Raw genomic sequence first — 16,062 nt, forward strand, 5'->3', positions numbered from 1 at the left:
TTGGCCACAGCTCCAAAACACTTGCAGAAGTATGTATGAGCAGCACACTGGCCAAATAGCTGCTCCCTCTGTAACACAGGATCCCACTTCTCATAATATTTTCCATCTCCTGCATGGGCACTTTGGACCAGCTTCTCTTTCCGCTTGGGATGGGACAGAGCTGGAATGGGTCCTGTGCTGTGGGAGCTGCAGGAGGGCCTGCAGAGAGCATGGTCCCTTGTTTGGGAAGGTTTCTGAGCTAAAAGGCAAGCGGGACTTGGTCTGCAAGATGGACAAAAATAGTGTGGGTCACCAGGAGGGGCACAGAGATGCACCAGCACAGCCCTGGACAGCTGAAGAATTCTGCTCTGTGCCCCTCTGCACAGCACGGAGATGGCTCTCAAGAAGCACAACCACTTTTTGTACCTGCACACTTATTTTTGACAGCACGGACAAAAATATATCAAAAATATACCCATCCTTTTGCAGAAGAATTAGAGGAACAGTTGCCCTCAAGGGGAAATTTTTGTAAAGGATAAATCAATTCTAGCTGAAGCGCTGAGTACCAAACACCCTGACATTATCCATTAGAGAAGATAAAAGTAATGTTTCATGCTTAATGCAGTGGCCTGAGCTTCAGGTTTACCTCCCAACTCTGTCACGGATTCTGTGGGCAATCTTGAAAACTCATTTCATATCACACATCTGTTCTGTCGTGAGGGACATATCTCCTTTATTCCCACCCCAAGTGGGAACACAGACAATCTCCCAGCCAGTATTTATCAAGAATAATAGAGCACAATCCCTCGACTGAGGCTTGGAATAATAACAACGCTATAAGTAAATTAATAAACAAATGGCACTTTTGTCATGGGTAAATAGTCCCAAAGTGGTAGCTTTTTCATAAAAGCTCATTAACTTTACTAAATATCATCTGTAAATCATCCTAGACTGCGTATACGTTGTTCTCTTCACAAGTACATAGCCCAGCAATCAGACAAGTAGTACAACAGCACCTCCTCCTGTGTTGTGATTTAAATAGGTCTGTTGCCAAATCTACTGCCTGCAAATGAGTAGTAAAGAATATTTTCCATTTCATTTTAATCATAATACAAATATGCCACTACTACTGTAATTTAGGACTGTTCCCAGGATGGTAATTTCATTATAATTTTTTCTAAAGTAACAAGCCGTGACATTTGTAAAGCTAAGAGAAGGACATCATTCTGGTGCCACCCTTAATATTTTATGTTATCTTTTCTGCATGCCTGTTTGGTAATAATGACTCTCTGATAGGAGACACATTTAAAAGACCATGGTATCCTCACAGGCTACAGCTATTCTAGAAATGTAAAATGTCAAGCAACAATTCATCAAAAAATGTCAGTATTCCCTTGTATGCACAAGTGAGACACAAAAGCAAATTGTTCTCCAATTCCAAGCAGAAGCAGCGGGATGTTTTTATTTATTGCAATCACAACCAGTTGCTCTCTCTCCATTGTGTCAAGCAGATGAATTAGCTAATTGTCAGAGCACCAGGGGCACGCTGCTAAATACACATGCACATGCTACTAAATTAAAGGAAATTACTACATCGAATTCTTCCCCAGCCACTCCACATGTTAATTATACAGAGGTTACACCCACCATCAAAGCAGATAAATACCTGTGATTTTGCTTTGGGAATTACAACAGGATTGCTTTCTTAGAATATTAGTTGAGGCTAATGGATTGCAAGTATTAAAAGGTGATTAGGTACATCTATGAGTAAAATCAGCAGCAACAATAGTTATCGCAGCATATATAAAAGTCAGAAGGCAACATTAATTCTCCTGCTTCAGCTGGGAAGGTGGAAGGATCTCTGCTGTGGAATAAACCCCAGGTCCGATGCAGAGTCAATGCGATGACCCTGGCAGTGGTGCTGGGGGCAGGTTACACACCTAGATGGATCAGCAGCCCATTCTTCATGCTTTTTGGACTCATTTCCTGAAGCTATGACAGGCAAGTGGGCACGAAACTCCCACACGTGCTTTGGAATGATAACTATTCCTCCAGCTGAGATGTCGCAGCGAAGAAAAGTATTGCAGCCTGGTTTCTCACATTCATAACCCTTGTACATCAGTTTGTGTTTGTTCAGGAAAAGCAGTGAAGTACGAACTGGCAGAAATATGAAACACACCTAATAAATGCACACGGCGCTATGGCTCATTTGACCCTGACTGGATAATTGGCCTTTTGAAGATAAGAAGTCCAAACACACAACGAAAATACAATAAAAATCAATTCACAAATAAGGTCTAATCAAAAAAATTAAAGATTTCCTTTAAGTATGAATATTGTTCACCTAATTTAAAAAAAAAAAGGAAAATAAAAGAAAAGAAAAAACCCAAACAAACCAACCACACCAACCAACAACAGAATATCGCCTGAGTTGGCTTTTTGCAGAGTTTATATGGGAACTTTGAACTCTATACCTAAATTTGGACCCCCTAAGCCTTAAAACAAGTTATGCTGGAGAGAAATCTCAGCTCCTGACTGTATGCCTGCAGAGCAATAGGGCTAAATTAGCAGCTGACTGCATTTGTTCAAGGCTAAAGCAGTTACCTTGCATAGCACTGAGTAAATATATCCTAAAATGCTGTAAGACACTATCAGTTTTCATGCTTCAGAGCACAAAAGGATCCTCAGCTGGGGACCAGGGAGAGACTTTGCTGCGTTGTATACAACAAATGATCTTAGGCAGGCTCCTAAAATACATCCAGAACTGGCCACTGTTGAAAATAAAGCAACAAAATAAGACATGTCTTACAGTGCTTGACATCTAGCAGACTTTCAATTTTTGAATGAAATGGAAAGTGATAGCTTGGCACCTGCCCGTAGATGGACAGCTCTGGAAGATTTCAGCTCAAGAAATAGCTGCCTTTGTGATTTCCTTGGAGGTGGGAATCCTCTGCTCCTAATCTCTTCTTCCTTTCTCATAGCTACGCCTATAAATGGCTTGGAGCCATCCTGCGATGGACCGACAGACTGACATCTTCATTTTCAACAGACCAACTCCTGAGTGACAAAATCCCAACATAAACCACTACCAGTCCCAGACTACCCCATGCCAGTGAGTGAAACAGCTGGACACAGGCTCAAGCCATCGTGCAGTTGTCCTTAGGGCTTCCCTGCTTGCTCACCATCCGATGGGGATTTAGTCTGTGCCATGAGCACTGCCCAGGTGCCACCTGGATTCACAGAGAGCACAAGCCAGGGACGGTCACAGGTCACACAGGGCCACCCTGCTCCAGTGGGTGCAAGAGCTTGGCTCTGCAACAGGACTGTGCCCAAGCCCTTTATCTCCAGGCCAAGAGAACAGTCCCTGACCTTTTATTTATTGCTCCTGTTGGCTTATCCCAAGTGAGTAACCTTGTATCTCGTGCTGTTAAGAACTGTTCATCCTGAAGGTTAGCCAGGTCTTCCTATGTAAGGTCCTTTCCTATGACAAAAAAACCCTTTTCTTTGCATCATCAACAAATTTGGTTAGCACGCTTCTGTTCTTCATCTCAGCCTTACCAGCAAAGAGCAAACGAAGGACTAAGCCTGGGGAAACCCCACCAGTTTTGTCCCTGCACCCAATATCTGTCCTTTCAATACCAGCCAGCCATCTTTGCCTTCAACTGTTTGAACTACTATAGACTAGAGAGCTCGGCGATCACCAACGTGTGAAATTTAACAAGAGGAACTGCTGGATTCTCCACCTGGGATGCAGTCATCCTGGTTATAGAATCATAGAATCATTTTGGTTGGAAGAGACCCTCAGGATCATCAAGTCCAACCATAACCTAACCTAACTCTAGCACTAAACCATGTCCCTAAGAACCTCGTCTAAACGCATTTTAAACCCCTCCATGGATGGTGACTCCACCACTGCCCTGGGCAGCCTGTTCCAATGCCCGACAACCCTTTGCATGAAGAATTTTTTCCTAATATCCAATCTAAACCTGCCCTGGCGCAACTTGAGGACATTTTGTACAAATTGGGGGGAGGAGAGGCTGAAGAACAGTGCTGTGGAAGGAGATCTGGGGGTTTGGGTTGATGGCAAGTTGAATATGAGTCAACAGTGTGCGCTGGCAGCCAAAAGGGACAACTGTGTCCTGGGGTCAAGGGAGATGACTGTCCCAGTCTGTACCGCTCTGATGTGGCCCCATCTCAAGCACTGTGTGCAGTTCTGGGTGCCTCAATTTATATAAAAAGGACATCAAACTGCCAGAGTGTGTCCAGAGGAGGGTGACCAAGATGGTGAAAGGCCTTGAGGGCAAGACTTACAAGGAGTGGCTGAGGTCACCTGGTTTGTTCAGCCCGGAGAAGAGAAGGTGGAGGGGGAACCTCACCACAGTCTACACCTTCCTCAAGGGGGACGGAGAATGGCGAGATGCTGATCTCCTCTCTCTGGTGACCAGTGATAGGACACAAGGGAATGGAATGAAGCTGAGTCAGGGGAAGTTCAGATTGGAGATTAGGGGACTGAGAGGGCCGTTGGTCACTGGAAAAGGCTCCTCAGGGAAGTGCTCATGGCCTCAAGCCTGCCAGAGTTCAGGGAGGATCTGGACAACATCCTTAGTCATATGTTTTAGTTTTAGGTAGCCCTGCAAGGAGCAGGGGGTTGGACTCAATGATCCTTTATGGGCCCTCTCAACTTGAGATATTCTATGATTCTATTTTCTTACCTGAATTGCAATTCTTCTTCTTATTTTACAAGAAAGATTAAAGCACACTACATTTAATCACCACCGTATGATAATTCCCAACTCAATGTGCTAAGAGATGAAACCACTCATACTTCATCACGAACCATCCACACACTATCCTTCTTAGTCATGCCTCTTCTCACTCTCAGACAGAAAATTTCACAGAATCACAGAATCACAGAATGTTAGGGATTGGAAGGGACCTCAAAAGATCATCTAGTCCAATCCCCCTGCCAGAGCAGGAAAACTTAGGTGAGGTTACACAGGAAGGCGTCCAGGCGGGTTTTGAATGTCTCCAGAGAAGGAGAATCCACAACCCCCCTGGGCAGCCTGTTCCAGTGTTCTGTCACCCTCACTGAGAAGAAGTTTCTTCTCACATTTAAGTGGAACCTCTTGTGTTCCAGCTTGAACCCATTACCCCTTGTCTTACTGTTGGTTGTCACCGAGAAGAGCCTGGCTCCATCCTCGTGACACCCACCCTTTATATATTTATAAACATTAATGAGGTCACCAAAATTTCCCAACGTTGTCATTTTGTTTCCCATACTTTGTACAGAAAATCTGATCCCTCTGTTTTACCAAATAAAGTCTTCTCTAAGAAGCCATTTCTGCTCCTGGCCTAGAATTTAAGGACCACAACTGCAAGGAAGACAAGTGTCCTGCCAAAGCAATGTGGCCAGTAAAATGGACGAGCTGTGCTGAGAAGACCTTGACCATAAACAGAGATTGCGTTGGAGCCAGAGAAACCCAGGTGCTCCCAATGTCCTGACCGCAGCACCTCTTCACAGCCACCTCCTCTGCTGCCCTGCCAGGCTGCTCCAGCAACGGGTCCCTTCTTGAGCACGCAGCCTTCTCCGGAGGATGCCCTCCCTGAGAACTCTCTGCCTCCGGTTCAGGAGAATTTAGACTCATTTTTCAGAACAGCCTGAAAACAAACCTGCCTGGAATACGAATGGGCACAAGCTAAACAGCTTTTCAAAATGCTACTGAATTGAAGTGAAAGTTATTAAATGCTCCTGAGCTCTGCTCCTTTTTTTCTCTAACTCTGAACAGTTAGGGCGTTTGAGTTCTGTTTGCTTTTACAACGGTGAGTTATTTGACCTTTATTTTGCCTCTTCACTTAAAAAAATATATATTTGAAAGGCGAATAACAGAAAAAGAATCACCTCCCACCACCCTTGACAGGGACCGTAAACACAATTAGAAACAATACACCAGAGAGATGTCTGCACTTGTTTCCTGCCCTGCCACTGCATCTCAATAAAAAAGCCCTTTGATAATGTTAATTGGATGATTCTGTCATTCTGCTGGAATAAAAGAGCTCGCAGAAACACAAGAGCTGACATCATCAGACTGAAAGGTAATGAAGGACTCACTCTCCTGGCACCATGTGGTCACATTCACCACCACTGGTTCCCTTGGTTCTGCATGAGCAGTAACAATTGAGATGACAATGTATTTTACGGGACCAGAGATGTCACTTCCCAAAACTAAAGTACAATGACACTCCCCCAAATTAAAATACAAAGGGATGCGGCTGGCGGCTCTGGCAGCTCTGAGAGCCCCATGTTGCTGTCTGGATGGCTGGGGTGAGGTTTCCACAGTGGTCAGGGATGCTCCAAGGCAGAAGCAGGCTTGAGGAAAGGTGAGTCAGGGCTGGCTCCCGCTCCACTTACTAAACCTTAAATGAATTTATTTTAAAGCAGCGGGTGGGAAGGAGCCACGCACACGGCGGTGCAGCGCTTGGCACACGTGTCCTTGCCCTGAACTCGCTCCATCCACTGCAGGTGGCCCAGGCCAGGGCTGAGCCACCAGCCAGGACATGCTCCCCATCCTCCTTGCTGAGGCCAATTCACTGCTCGTGAAGAAATGGATAAGTAAAAGACTGGGAAAAAAATAAATCAAAAGGAGATTTATTATACAGGGGGGCTAAAAATGACGTATTTTTTGCTTCTCCTCCCTGTTCCACGGCTCGCTCGTGCAGTTCCCAGAAGTGACTGGACAAAACCAAGGCAATGCTGGCACCAGAAGCTGGACAAAGTGCTCCTCGAAGCCCTTCAATATTGGAGTCACTCCTTGGATGTTTTCTGATCCTAGTTCATCAGCGCTTTCCTGCATCACTGACAGCAGAACTGCAAGTCGGCAACAAACACAATCGCAACAAACCCCCTACTCCTTTGTTTGTACATCCAAAAAACAACCTAATCCATTAACCACTGTGTCACATCCAGGATCTAATTACAGCTGATTACCTACAGCTATTCTCAACACCTAACCAAAGCTTGAAGAAAGACTTCCCCAAACCAAAGTCTGCATTATTTGCTCCTAGGAGTAACCGATCACGATTTGGCCAAACTGGAATGGGCTGGTTGTTTGCAAAATGTGTTTTAGGTGATTCAGGTTGTTCTGCACTGAAGAGTTTCCTGCTCAGAATTTACTACTGTCTTCTCCCTCATTTTAGTATGAGCTACAAATTGTGTTAGTAATGAGTCTGTATTTCTTTCAAGTCACTGATAAAGTATGATATAGTATAGCAACAGAATATTTTGTCTGCCTAGAAACAAAATTTTCCACTGATGAGTCTCAATTTATTTTATCAGCCAGGTTTTTATTCATTTAACAGGCTCCATGTTTATTCAGTATCATTCCAGTTTCTTAAATCGAAATGTCTCGTGCTACTTTTTTATACACATGACACTGACACTATGACGTTTTCCAACCAAATTTATAATTCATTTAACTCTCCACATTTGTTTAGTAAGACTTGTTTACCATTAATTCCAATCCAAATGAGTCTATTATAATAGCATCATTAACTATCCAACATTAGATATTTCATTGTTTTGCCCAGGACTAATGTTAGACTGACAAACCTGTAAATTATCCTAATTGCAAATAATGTAAATATTAACATAGTAATTGTTGGGTTTTTGCAGTCTTTTGGAACTTCACCTCTGCTCCAAGATTTATTCAAAATCAGCACTAGTCAGAGAAAGCTGTGTCAATTAATTCAAGGGTGTTTATCAGACTTATTTGGATTTAATTTTAAAATGCCTAGCTTTAGCATCTTCTGCTTTAATTACACTTTATTCATTAATAAGACAGTCACCGTTATCATCTAAGGTAAATATTTCACCAGCTTTTTCCCCGTGTAGAGAAAAGAACTTTTAATGCACACTTCCAAGCTTTCTTCTCTATTTTTATGACAATTCTATTATTTCCATAAAAAAATGGATCAATATTATTCTTCAAACTTCTCTTTTTCCTTCTCTTCCGTCATCCATCTACAATTTGCTAGCTGCCTCCACAGACAATTTTCTTCTCATCTCATTTTCTTCTCTCTAATCTTTCACAATCCCAGGCTTTCAGCTGAAACAAGTGCTATCGGTTTCCTGTAATTTCTGTACCTCATCCTTTAACCTTTTAGATGAAGGATCTATATGCATTCAAGGTGTTAGGACTTCCAAAATCGATAGAGCCATTTGGATGCAGAGGAACACTTGCTCCTGAGTGCTGCCCTGCCACACTGTACCAGAATTCTTTTCTGAATGATGCTCCACATCAGTCATGACTTTCCAGGCCTCTAATCCGCCCCTATCCCACTGTCTTTTCCCAGACCGAGGAAATCCAGTAAATCTATTTGCTTCTCAGCTTCTGGTTATCGTTATACCGCTGTATTTAATGACCCTCTAAGGTCTCTCTGCAAGAAGGATTCAAGCCATTTCTGGAGAGTCCTCGTTCTGAGCAAGGCAACCAGCAGTACCAGTTGTTTCAGACAAAGCTACCAGCACAGGTGTTAAGGCATTTTGTCAGACAACAAGAAGAGCCAGAATACCTTCCACGGGAACAAGAGCTACATTTCTCCACCACAATACGCCAAAAACTTCTACGCAAGTCTTCAGAATACGATATTATATTTTCCATCTTCAGTAGTGGAAGGTGAAAACTATCCCTATCCCCCTCCTGTCATCGGTCATAAAGGAAAGAAGAATACATCATTTATAATAGTAGTAATGTCAATGAGAAACGATTAAGGCTAAACTTCAGGAAATGTGTGTCACATTCCCACCGCTGCCAAAAAAATCCTATGTGAAGCTGAAGAAATAATTCCACACTTGAGTTTCCTCGCTGCGTAATGAGGATTGTTGCAACTGAGAGACACTTGCATGGTAAAGAGCTAAGAATCTGTGTGAAAAATGTTAATTCGGTCTCTAAAAGCCTTTCACAAAAAAACAGGATAATGAAATTAATGGCAGATGGGAAAGACAGGTTGTGAACGACTCTTCTCTGCTTCGACCTATAGCTCAGGTGACAGAAGAGATAAGTGAAGGAAGAGAGACATTCCTGATGGATTGCCAGTCTCCAACATGACCGGTGACTCAAAAAGCCAAGCTACTGATGAAATACTGACTTCTAAGATACAAAAGTTACACATCACACTGTGATTTCAAACTTGAACAAAGAAAAACCATCTCACTTGCAAGAGAACAGCAACTTGGGAATGTCTTTACGTAGCACCAGCAGAAACTGGCAAACATTTAGTGAGAATTAAATAAAATACTGCAGCCTGATGCCAGTCATCATTCACTAGCAGCAAAGATCACACCCTTCACATTGAGGAAAATGATATTTAGGATGAGATGTGTGGCACTGAATTTTGCTAGTTGATTGCTTTCTTATCCGAAGTTTGGCACTGACAGCTGGTTTCTCACCACTTTGTTGCATTTATTGAACAGAGCTCCAAGTATGGAGTTAGAAAAAATTCCAGGTTTTATACACTCAATCAAAAAGGCCAGTTAAAAAAGCAATTTCAGATGTTAAGCCCCAGTTGCATGGTTATTTTATAGTGAATTGCACTTCCACAAGCAGAACTTCACCCAAGTCTGGGAAAAAAACCAGCATTTACTGGAGCTGCAAAAAGAGGCAACTACGGAAACGTTCTTCCAGTTGTCCCCAAGACAAGTACTCATCAAAAGAGAGTCCCAAGAGCAGTAAGAGTTAAAACAAGGGCTTCATAAATGGTAAAGCAGAAGTCATTAAATGATATCATGTAATACTACATGAGTGAGATTAGCTTTGGTATATTTTTTTCTTCACAACTGAGATTCATGGAGCTTTCTCACCTTTCTTTAGGAGAAGGCGGCGATAAAAGGAAAAGTCAAGTTTTGGCTAGAAACCTCTGCCTTCTTTCAGCATGACAACCCTTTTCAAAAACATCACATTGTTCACTTTATTGAAACCCACCAAACAAGCACCTTTTGGTAAGACTGCATATTTTAGGTTCCCTGGCATCTACCAGAGTTCCTCTGCGTCAGTGACTCCTACGTCAATCTTAAAAGGTCCAACACAGAACAGAACAAGGCCAATGTTATAAACGTATTCGGTTACTGATGGATTGCAGAATTTTTTAAAAAACTCTCTCTTCCTGCAAGGTGCAAAGGAGTAGAAACTCATGCTGTCAACAGAGCTAAGTTATTATTGTTCTAGATGCAGATTAGCTTCACTGAGGAGATATTTATTGCTTCACCTGCCTTGAACCAGAACTGCAGACCCTTGACAAATCGCTTGTAGCAGGTTTAATCATCACACAGTTCCACAGCCTTGTAAATACCGTGACAAATCAAACTGCTCCACTGTGTAGCTATAGATCAGCTTTTAGGTTATCTGCTGCTCGGAGGAGTATCTCTCTCTTTTCACCAAGCCCGTAACTTGGCTGGCAGGAGACCCACATTTAGCAGACCTGCTTGTACTTCGACGCTTTGTGAAAATGATGAGGCCAGGACCTGAAGATGACAGATCCCACCCACAATTTTTATTGCTTTCAAGATTGTGTAGGTGCCGTTTAACCATCTCTAATGTCATCCATTGAATACACTCGCCTGATCATTTTAAAGCAAGAGAACTCCATGAATATATTGGTTTAATTTAATAGCAGGCCATCAGAAAACTAATCATAGCAATTCTTCCAGGAGGAAAACCTTGAGTTCATCTCACATCGAGGAAGAACCTTTCCACTTTGTTTAAGGGAAGACCTGACCGCTGTGGCTTCAGCAAATGAAGGCAGCTCATTTTGCTAGTGCCAAGGACACACAGAACAAAGACACTGAACAGTTAAAAACTCTGTAATTAGAGAGCAACCACCAGGATGCAACTCCAGGAAAACACACTGACAGCTACAGTCACCTATTTGGGCACTGTATTTCTGTAGCGACACCACAAATTTTGTAAGTTAACTATATTCCAGAGAATACAGTTATGCAATATGGCTTCATTGAATTACAACAGTGTTAGACACAACACCTGCAGTATTTAAAGTGATACCACCAGAGGCTGGCGTCATTTACAGGTTACACTGCACGAGCACCATCATGGTAAAATCTGCAAAAGTCACTATGTTTGCCCGAGTGTATCACTCTCAACAGGTTAATGGTGTGGCAGAAGAGGCGAAAAAACCTCAGGCTTTTTTAAGCCTGATAAATTGTGTTTACTACCAAGGGACTCAGCCACTACAGCGAAGGTGAAGCTTTGGAAATATCCTACCTTGCGAGAAGCATTTTTGTCTGCGCTCTCCACATCACCGTCCAAGAAGGGCATGGCAAACGAGCTGAGATCCTGCCAAGACAGAGAAGAAAAATACATGTCCTGCATTAATGAATGTCTTCTTCCTTCCATCAGAGCATCCCACAATTGTAGCCTGTGATTTTATTCCCAAAGTGCTCACTGCTTTGCCCACAGCAATTGCTGGTAAGCAGTAACAAGGGCTCTGATCATTCTCCTTAGCTATGAAATCAATGGCAGATGGAAGTTAACGAGTGAATAAGGAACCCTCGGCAGCTCTTGCACCACATCACCATGAAAAAGCACCTGCACAGCCAAGGTCAAAAGTCCTGGCTAAAACCTTCCAGGGCAGGTACTCAAATCCCACAGAAAAATTTGTACGAAATGACAGTTTAAATATAGCCAGCAAATGGCCTACCTTGTCTTTAGTGGGGTGTATAATCTTACTTTAAAGAGTATTTATAACAATAAACAAAACCTGAATGAGAATATGTCGATGACCTGAAAAATACATAACATATATAATAAAGAGGGCGAAAACTGTGACACGGTGCTTGGGGAGGAAATCACCGATTCAGTTGCACAGATTGGAGAGAAGCACCCAGTTCTGCGTGACTAAAGACAATAAAACCGTAAGAAAAGCACACACGCTCATCTTTAACTAAAAAAACCAAACTGCAATTATATTCTACCTCCTGCCGTCTGTTCTGTTTATGCTACTTCGTGTTCCAGCCACAGGGTTTTTAGAGCTCTTTCTACACACATAAGGAAATTATGTTAGTGTCAAGTTTAGCATCTGTTTGATCAGAACAGTAGATAATGAGTAATTCTGTGACTGAGAGCATGGAGTTGCCTAATGTCGTGTGCTGAAGAACTGAGGCTTGGATCCCAAAGCTTGGTCTAAATGTCAGGATTACCTCCCCAGCGCAGAACCTCTCAGACACGAGGCATCTCTCTTGCCATGTCAGGATTCAGTGCTGCTCTACCTCCACATCTGCGCCCCATTTAAAACAGTTAGAAACATAAATAAATAGCGATTTCATGTAAACCTAATTTGAGATCAAACAGAGCTTAATTAAAAACCAGCACCAGCCAGGAAGTCTGCAAGGCTTGCTTGCCTTCGGAATGCAGAGCAGCCACAGGTCTAATCACATCACATTGTGTAATCGTACTAAATCCCAAATATGCTCAAAAATGTGTATAACTCAGGCATAATCCTTACAAGTGTTTGAAAATACTCCGGTTACATAATGAATAATAAAAATAAGGAACAAAATATCAAATTACTGGAACTGAAGCACATGGGAGTAATTCATGCCAAGTCGGGAAAAATAAAAGAAAAGGAAAAGGAAAAGGAAAAGGAAAAGGAAAAGGAAAGGAAAGGAAAGGAAAGGAAAGGAAAGGAAAGGAAAGGAAAGGAAAGAAATAAAGCAGCAGCGGCGACAGCCAGGCTTGGCCAAGCTGGCCCCGAATCATTAGGCCACAAACCAAAGTATTCCTGACAAGTTAGTATGCTCCCGGCTCTATCTGTGCACATTCAACTGGAACTACCTACAAAAGCACCAAGCCAACTATGTAATGTCACCCTCCTGTCTGTGTTTGACATCACCTTCATTTGCAAATGACAATGTAAGCAAACATCTCGAAATCAAATGAAAAGGCGGTTTGTTTGGTTTAGATTTTCACTGTTACCAAGATTGGACGCAGGCTAAACCAGGCACCGCAGGACCTTCAAGAAAAGCTTCTGTATTAATTCGCTTTTTCTTATCACTAGTTAAGACCAAAATTACTTACATACTCCATATAAAAATTATTCAGCCATAAATGGCATTTATAAACACTGTCAATAAATGGATTCTCGTTATTATTATTACTCCTACTTCATATGCTACTGCAGGACTTAAGCGAGGAATCTCTGTGAAGAAGTTTAAGAGCCTAATGGAAAGTTACACAAAAAAATATCCCCTCGTGTTTACTTTAATTTAGCCAAAGGATTTACCGACATTTTCCTCTACCCATCTTTGGTAGTGCAGAAGCTGGAACCCGATGTGTGCTAAGTCATTTTCCATGGAATAAATCAAGGAAATTACCTTTTTTGAGCTCCACATATTAGTATCTGTATATTACTATGTGTTCTAATCCACAGGGAGGCTTAGGAAGGCTGGATGGAAGAAACTGTGTTTAAGGGGACACATATCTATTAACCAGGGTTGAAAAATCTGTTCAGAGAATGTGGAACAGCTGGGAACAAAACCATAGCTTCTTCCTTTTGCGCAGACACTTTCAAAACCAGGAGGGGGTAGGTAGGTATAACTATTTTGCTAGGAGCTAAATTTCAGTTCCCAGTTACAATTCCAAGCTTAAAAACACATATATATTAAATTTTAAAGTCTAAAAGTATCATGAAGCCCAGCTGATGACTGTATTCTAATTTATAACTCCTAGATATCACGGAGGTATGCTAACTTCATCTGTCTTTACATGTGGAACAGGAGATCTCTACTTGAAAGCAGAAATAACTGGAGCTATACCCCTCTGGACAGCATGAGACCTGTCTTGGTTAATACAGTGCTGGAGAACATTTCAAAAAGGATAATAATTGTACTTTCAGTCCTGTGATAAAGTCTGTAATTGTAGCTGCTACCCAACAATTTTTTCATGTTTCACTTCTTCATGGGATTCTATATGTGTAGGCATGTGTTTATAGAAGGAAAAAATACATATATCAAATGCCAGGCTGCAAATAACACTCTCTCAATTCCAACCTGTTGGTTAAGCAAGGATATATTAGATGCTTGTTTTCTCTTTGCGTGTATCTCTGCAGAATACAGACTAGATAGCCATTTCTTTCTAGTGTTCCTCTTCACCCAGAAGCACATGTGGTGATGCAGTTGGTGATACAGTAACCTTTAAAAAAATAAACTAAAAACTGCTCCAAATATGTTGCAAAACACCACAATATATCTTGACAGGCCAGTGGTGCAGCCCCAGCCCTTACCACATATCTGACCGCTCTGATCTTACGATAACAGACATGGAAGGCTCGTTCTGCTGCTAACCTGGAATTGAAACCCTTCTTAGACGGCTTCCTTGCTCTCCAGCTCTGCTTTACTGTGCTCGGAATAAGTGTCCTGGAAAATCACATGTTTCTGGAGAGATGTTTAAGAAATGTCCACCAAAGGCACACAGTGACGCCTCGGTACGAGCAAGAGTCCTTCTCATTTGGGACTGCAGAGCCCTGGCTGAAGAACGAATGGCATCGCTCCCTGCGTCCATCAGTCCTGCACCATACCCTTGGACAGACAACTTCTGCAGGGACCACAGCCTGTGACCATTGCTCTGAGGAGCAAAGGCCACCAGAGACTGCAGCTCCTACTGATGCTACCTGGAATTAAGCATCTGCAAAGTCTGTTTTGCAAAGGTTTGTTAGCCTTCCTGCCACGCTCCTCTTCCTCAGCGAGTCCCTCACGTTGCTCAGCGCCGCCTGACAGCCAGACATCCCTCCTGCCATCCCCAATTAGAAAAAATGACCTCTTGAGCACTTTAGATCTACTTTACGGCCACCAAGCTGCTCCAGATTTATTTTGTTTTCAATCCACTTTCATTTACAAGAGGTTGTCATGGCAGCTCTTGTTATATTTGCTGAAGACTGTGACCCCAGGGCCATCAAAGGTTTTTCTGGAGGACAGCAGAGCCGTGACCCAGCAGAGCTCCTGCTGCCAGCTCTGCTGACATCTCCCACAGCACCCGCTCCACCGCCAGCTTTCCAGGACTCCTCTTACTGATTGCACAGGAGGTTAACAGATCTAAAAAAACCAATTTAATTGACTGTATTGTTTTTAACAGGCTTGTCAGGATAACTGTCTGTAGCATCCTTACCTTCTCTACTACTTCTCTCCCTATTTCCCCTGGCGGGGGAAACAGTTATCTGGAAGGTTACAGATTCTTCACACTAATTTCTCCTCTCAAGGTAAGACTAAGGTGACTCTTGTCTAGGTTACCACTACATCTAGAGCATGATCCTTCCTAATTCCAACTCTTTCCCCTTTGACAGCTTTTATATCAGAATACTTGGGATTACATGAAAAGAAGGAAGAATAAAACTTCTGGGGGTTTTTTGGTATCTTGAGAAAACAAAGAACCTTTTCTCAGAATTGTTTTGGAGAATAGGAAAGAAAACCACATTTTAGGATCCAGAAGCAACTATACTGGCTGGCATAGCATAGCCAAATAGCAACAGAAGGAAGATCTGGTTAGCCAAGCCATTTTTCACCTTTTCCAGCCAGTTTCACTGTTCCTTTCCTTACCGGGGAGGATTCCTGCCAAAAAGGCTTGCCCAGACATGCTGGTCTGGACGCCGCTGCAGTTGGAGACCTTGGTTTCAGAAAAGGGCTTCCAGCAATTCTGTTGTGGAGCCTGCAAGCTTAAATAACAGACCAGTAAAGCCTTGAAGCCAGTAAACACCACAGAATAAATAGGATTCTTTTCTTATTATTGTTTTGTTTCAAGGCTACTTTGGCAGCCAGGCTGATAAAGCTTCCCCACAACAGCTGAAGTGAAGGAGGCAGCAAGGCCCTCTGGGGCATGCTGTGATTGACAGGGCAGAGACCACATTCCAAGGTATTTTGAGTGGAAGTAGGATCTTTTTATGGCCCTGCTCAACAGGGGTCCAAAATTTCAGGGCTGGGTATCAAAAGAATATTTCACAAAGGGCGCCCCGCTGCCATTCTTTGCAACTGTCCCTTCAAACCCAAGGCACGGCCGTGCAGCAACGTGGTCACGTGAAATCTGT

General features: G+C 42.7%; 1 protein-coding gene across 3 annotated transcripts in view; it reads right to left on the reverse strand.

The window, feature by feature from the left end:
* Window positions 1-16,062, reverse strand: part of PRKAG2 (protein kinase AMP-activated non-catalytic subunit gamma 2) — a 230,634-nt gene that overhangs the window by 150,214 nt on the left and 64,358 nt on the right. For all 3 annotated transcript variants that reach the window (XM_065627202.1, XM_065627205.1, XM_065627203.1), the window contains exon 2: window positions 11,253-11,324. In XM_065627202.1, coding sequence (XP_065483274.1) covers window positions 11,253-11,324 — 72 coding nt within the window. The remainder of the gene's footprint in view (window positions 1-11,252; window positions 11,325-16,062) is intronic.

Source organism: Caloenas nicobarica, chromosome 2 (genome assembly GCF_036013445.1).
Source record: "Caloenas nicobarica isolate bCalNic1 chromosome 2, bCalNic1.hap1, whole genome shotgun sequence".
In the NCBI taxonomy this organism is placed as follows: domain Eukaryota; kingdom Metazoa; phylum Chordata; class Aves; order Columbiformes; family Columbidae; genus Caloenas; species Caloenas nicobarica.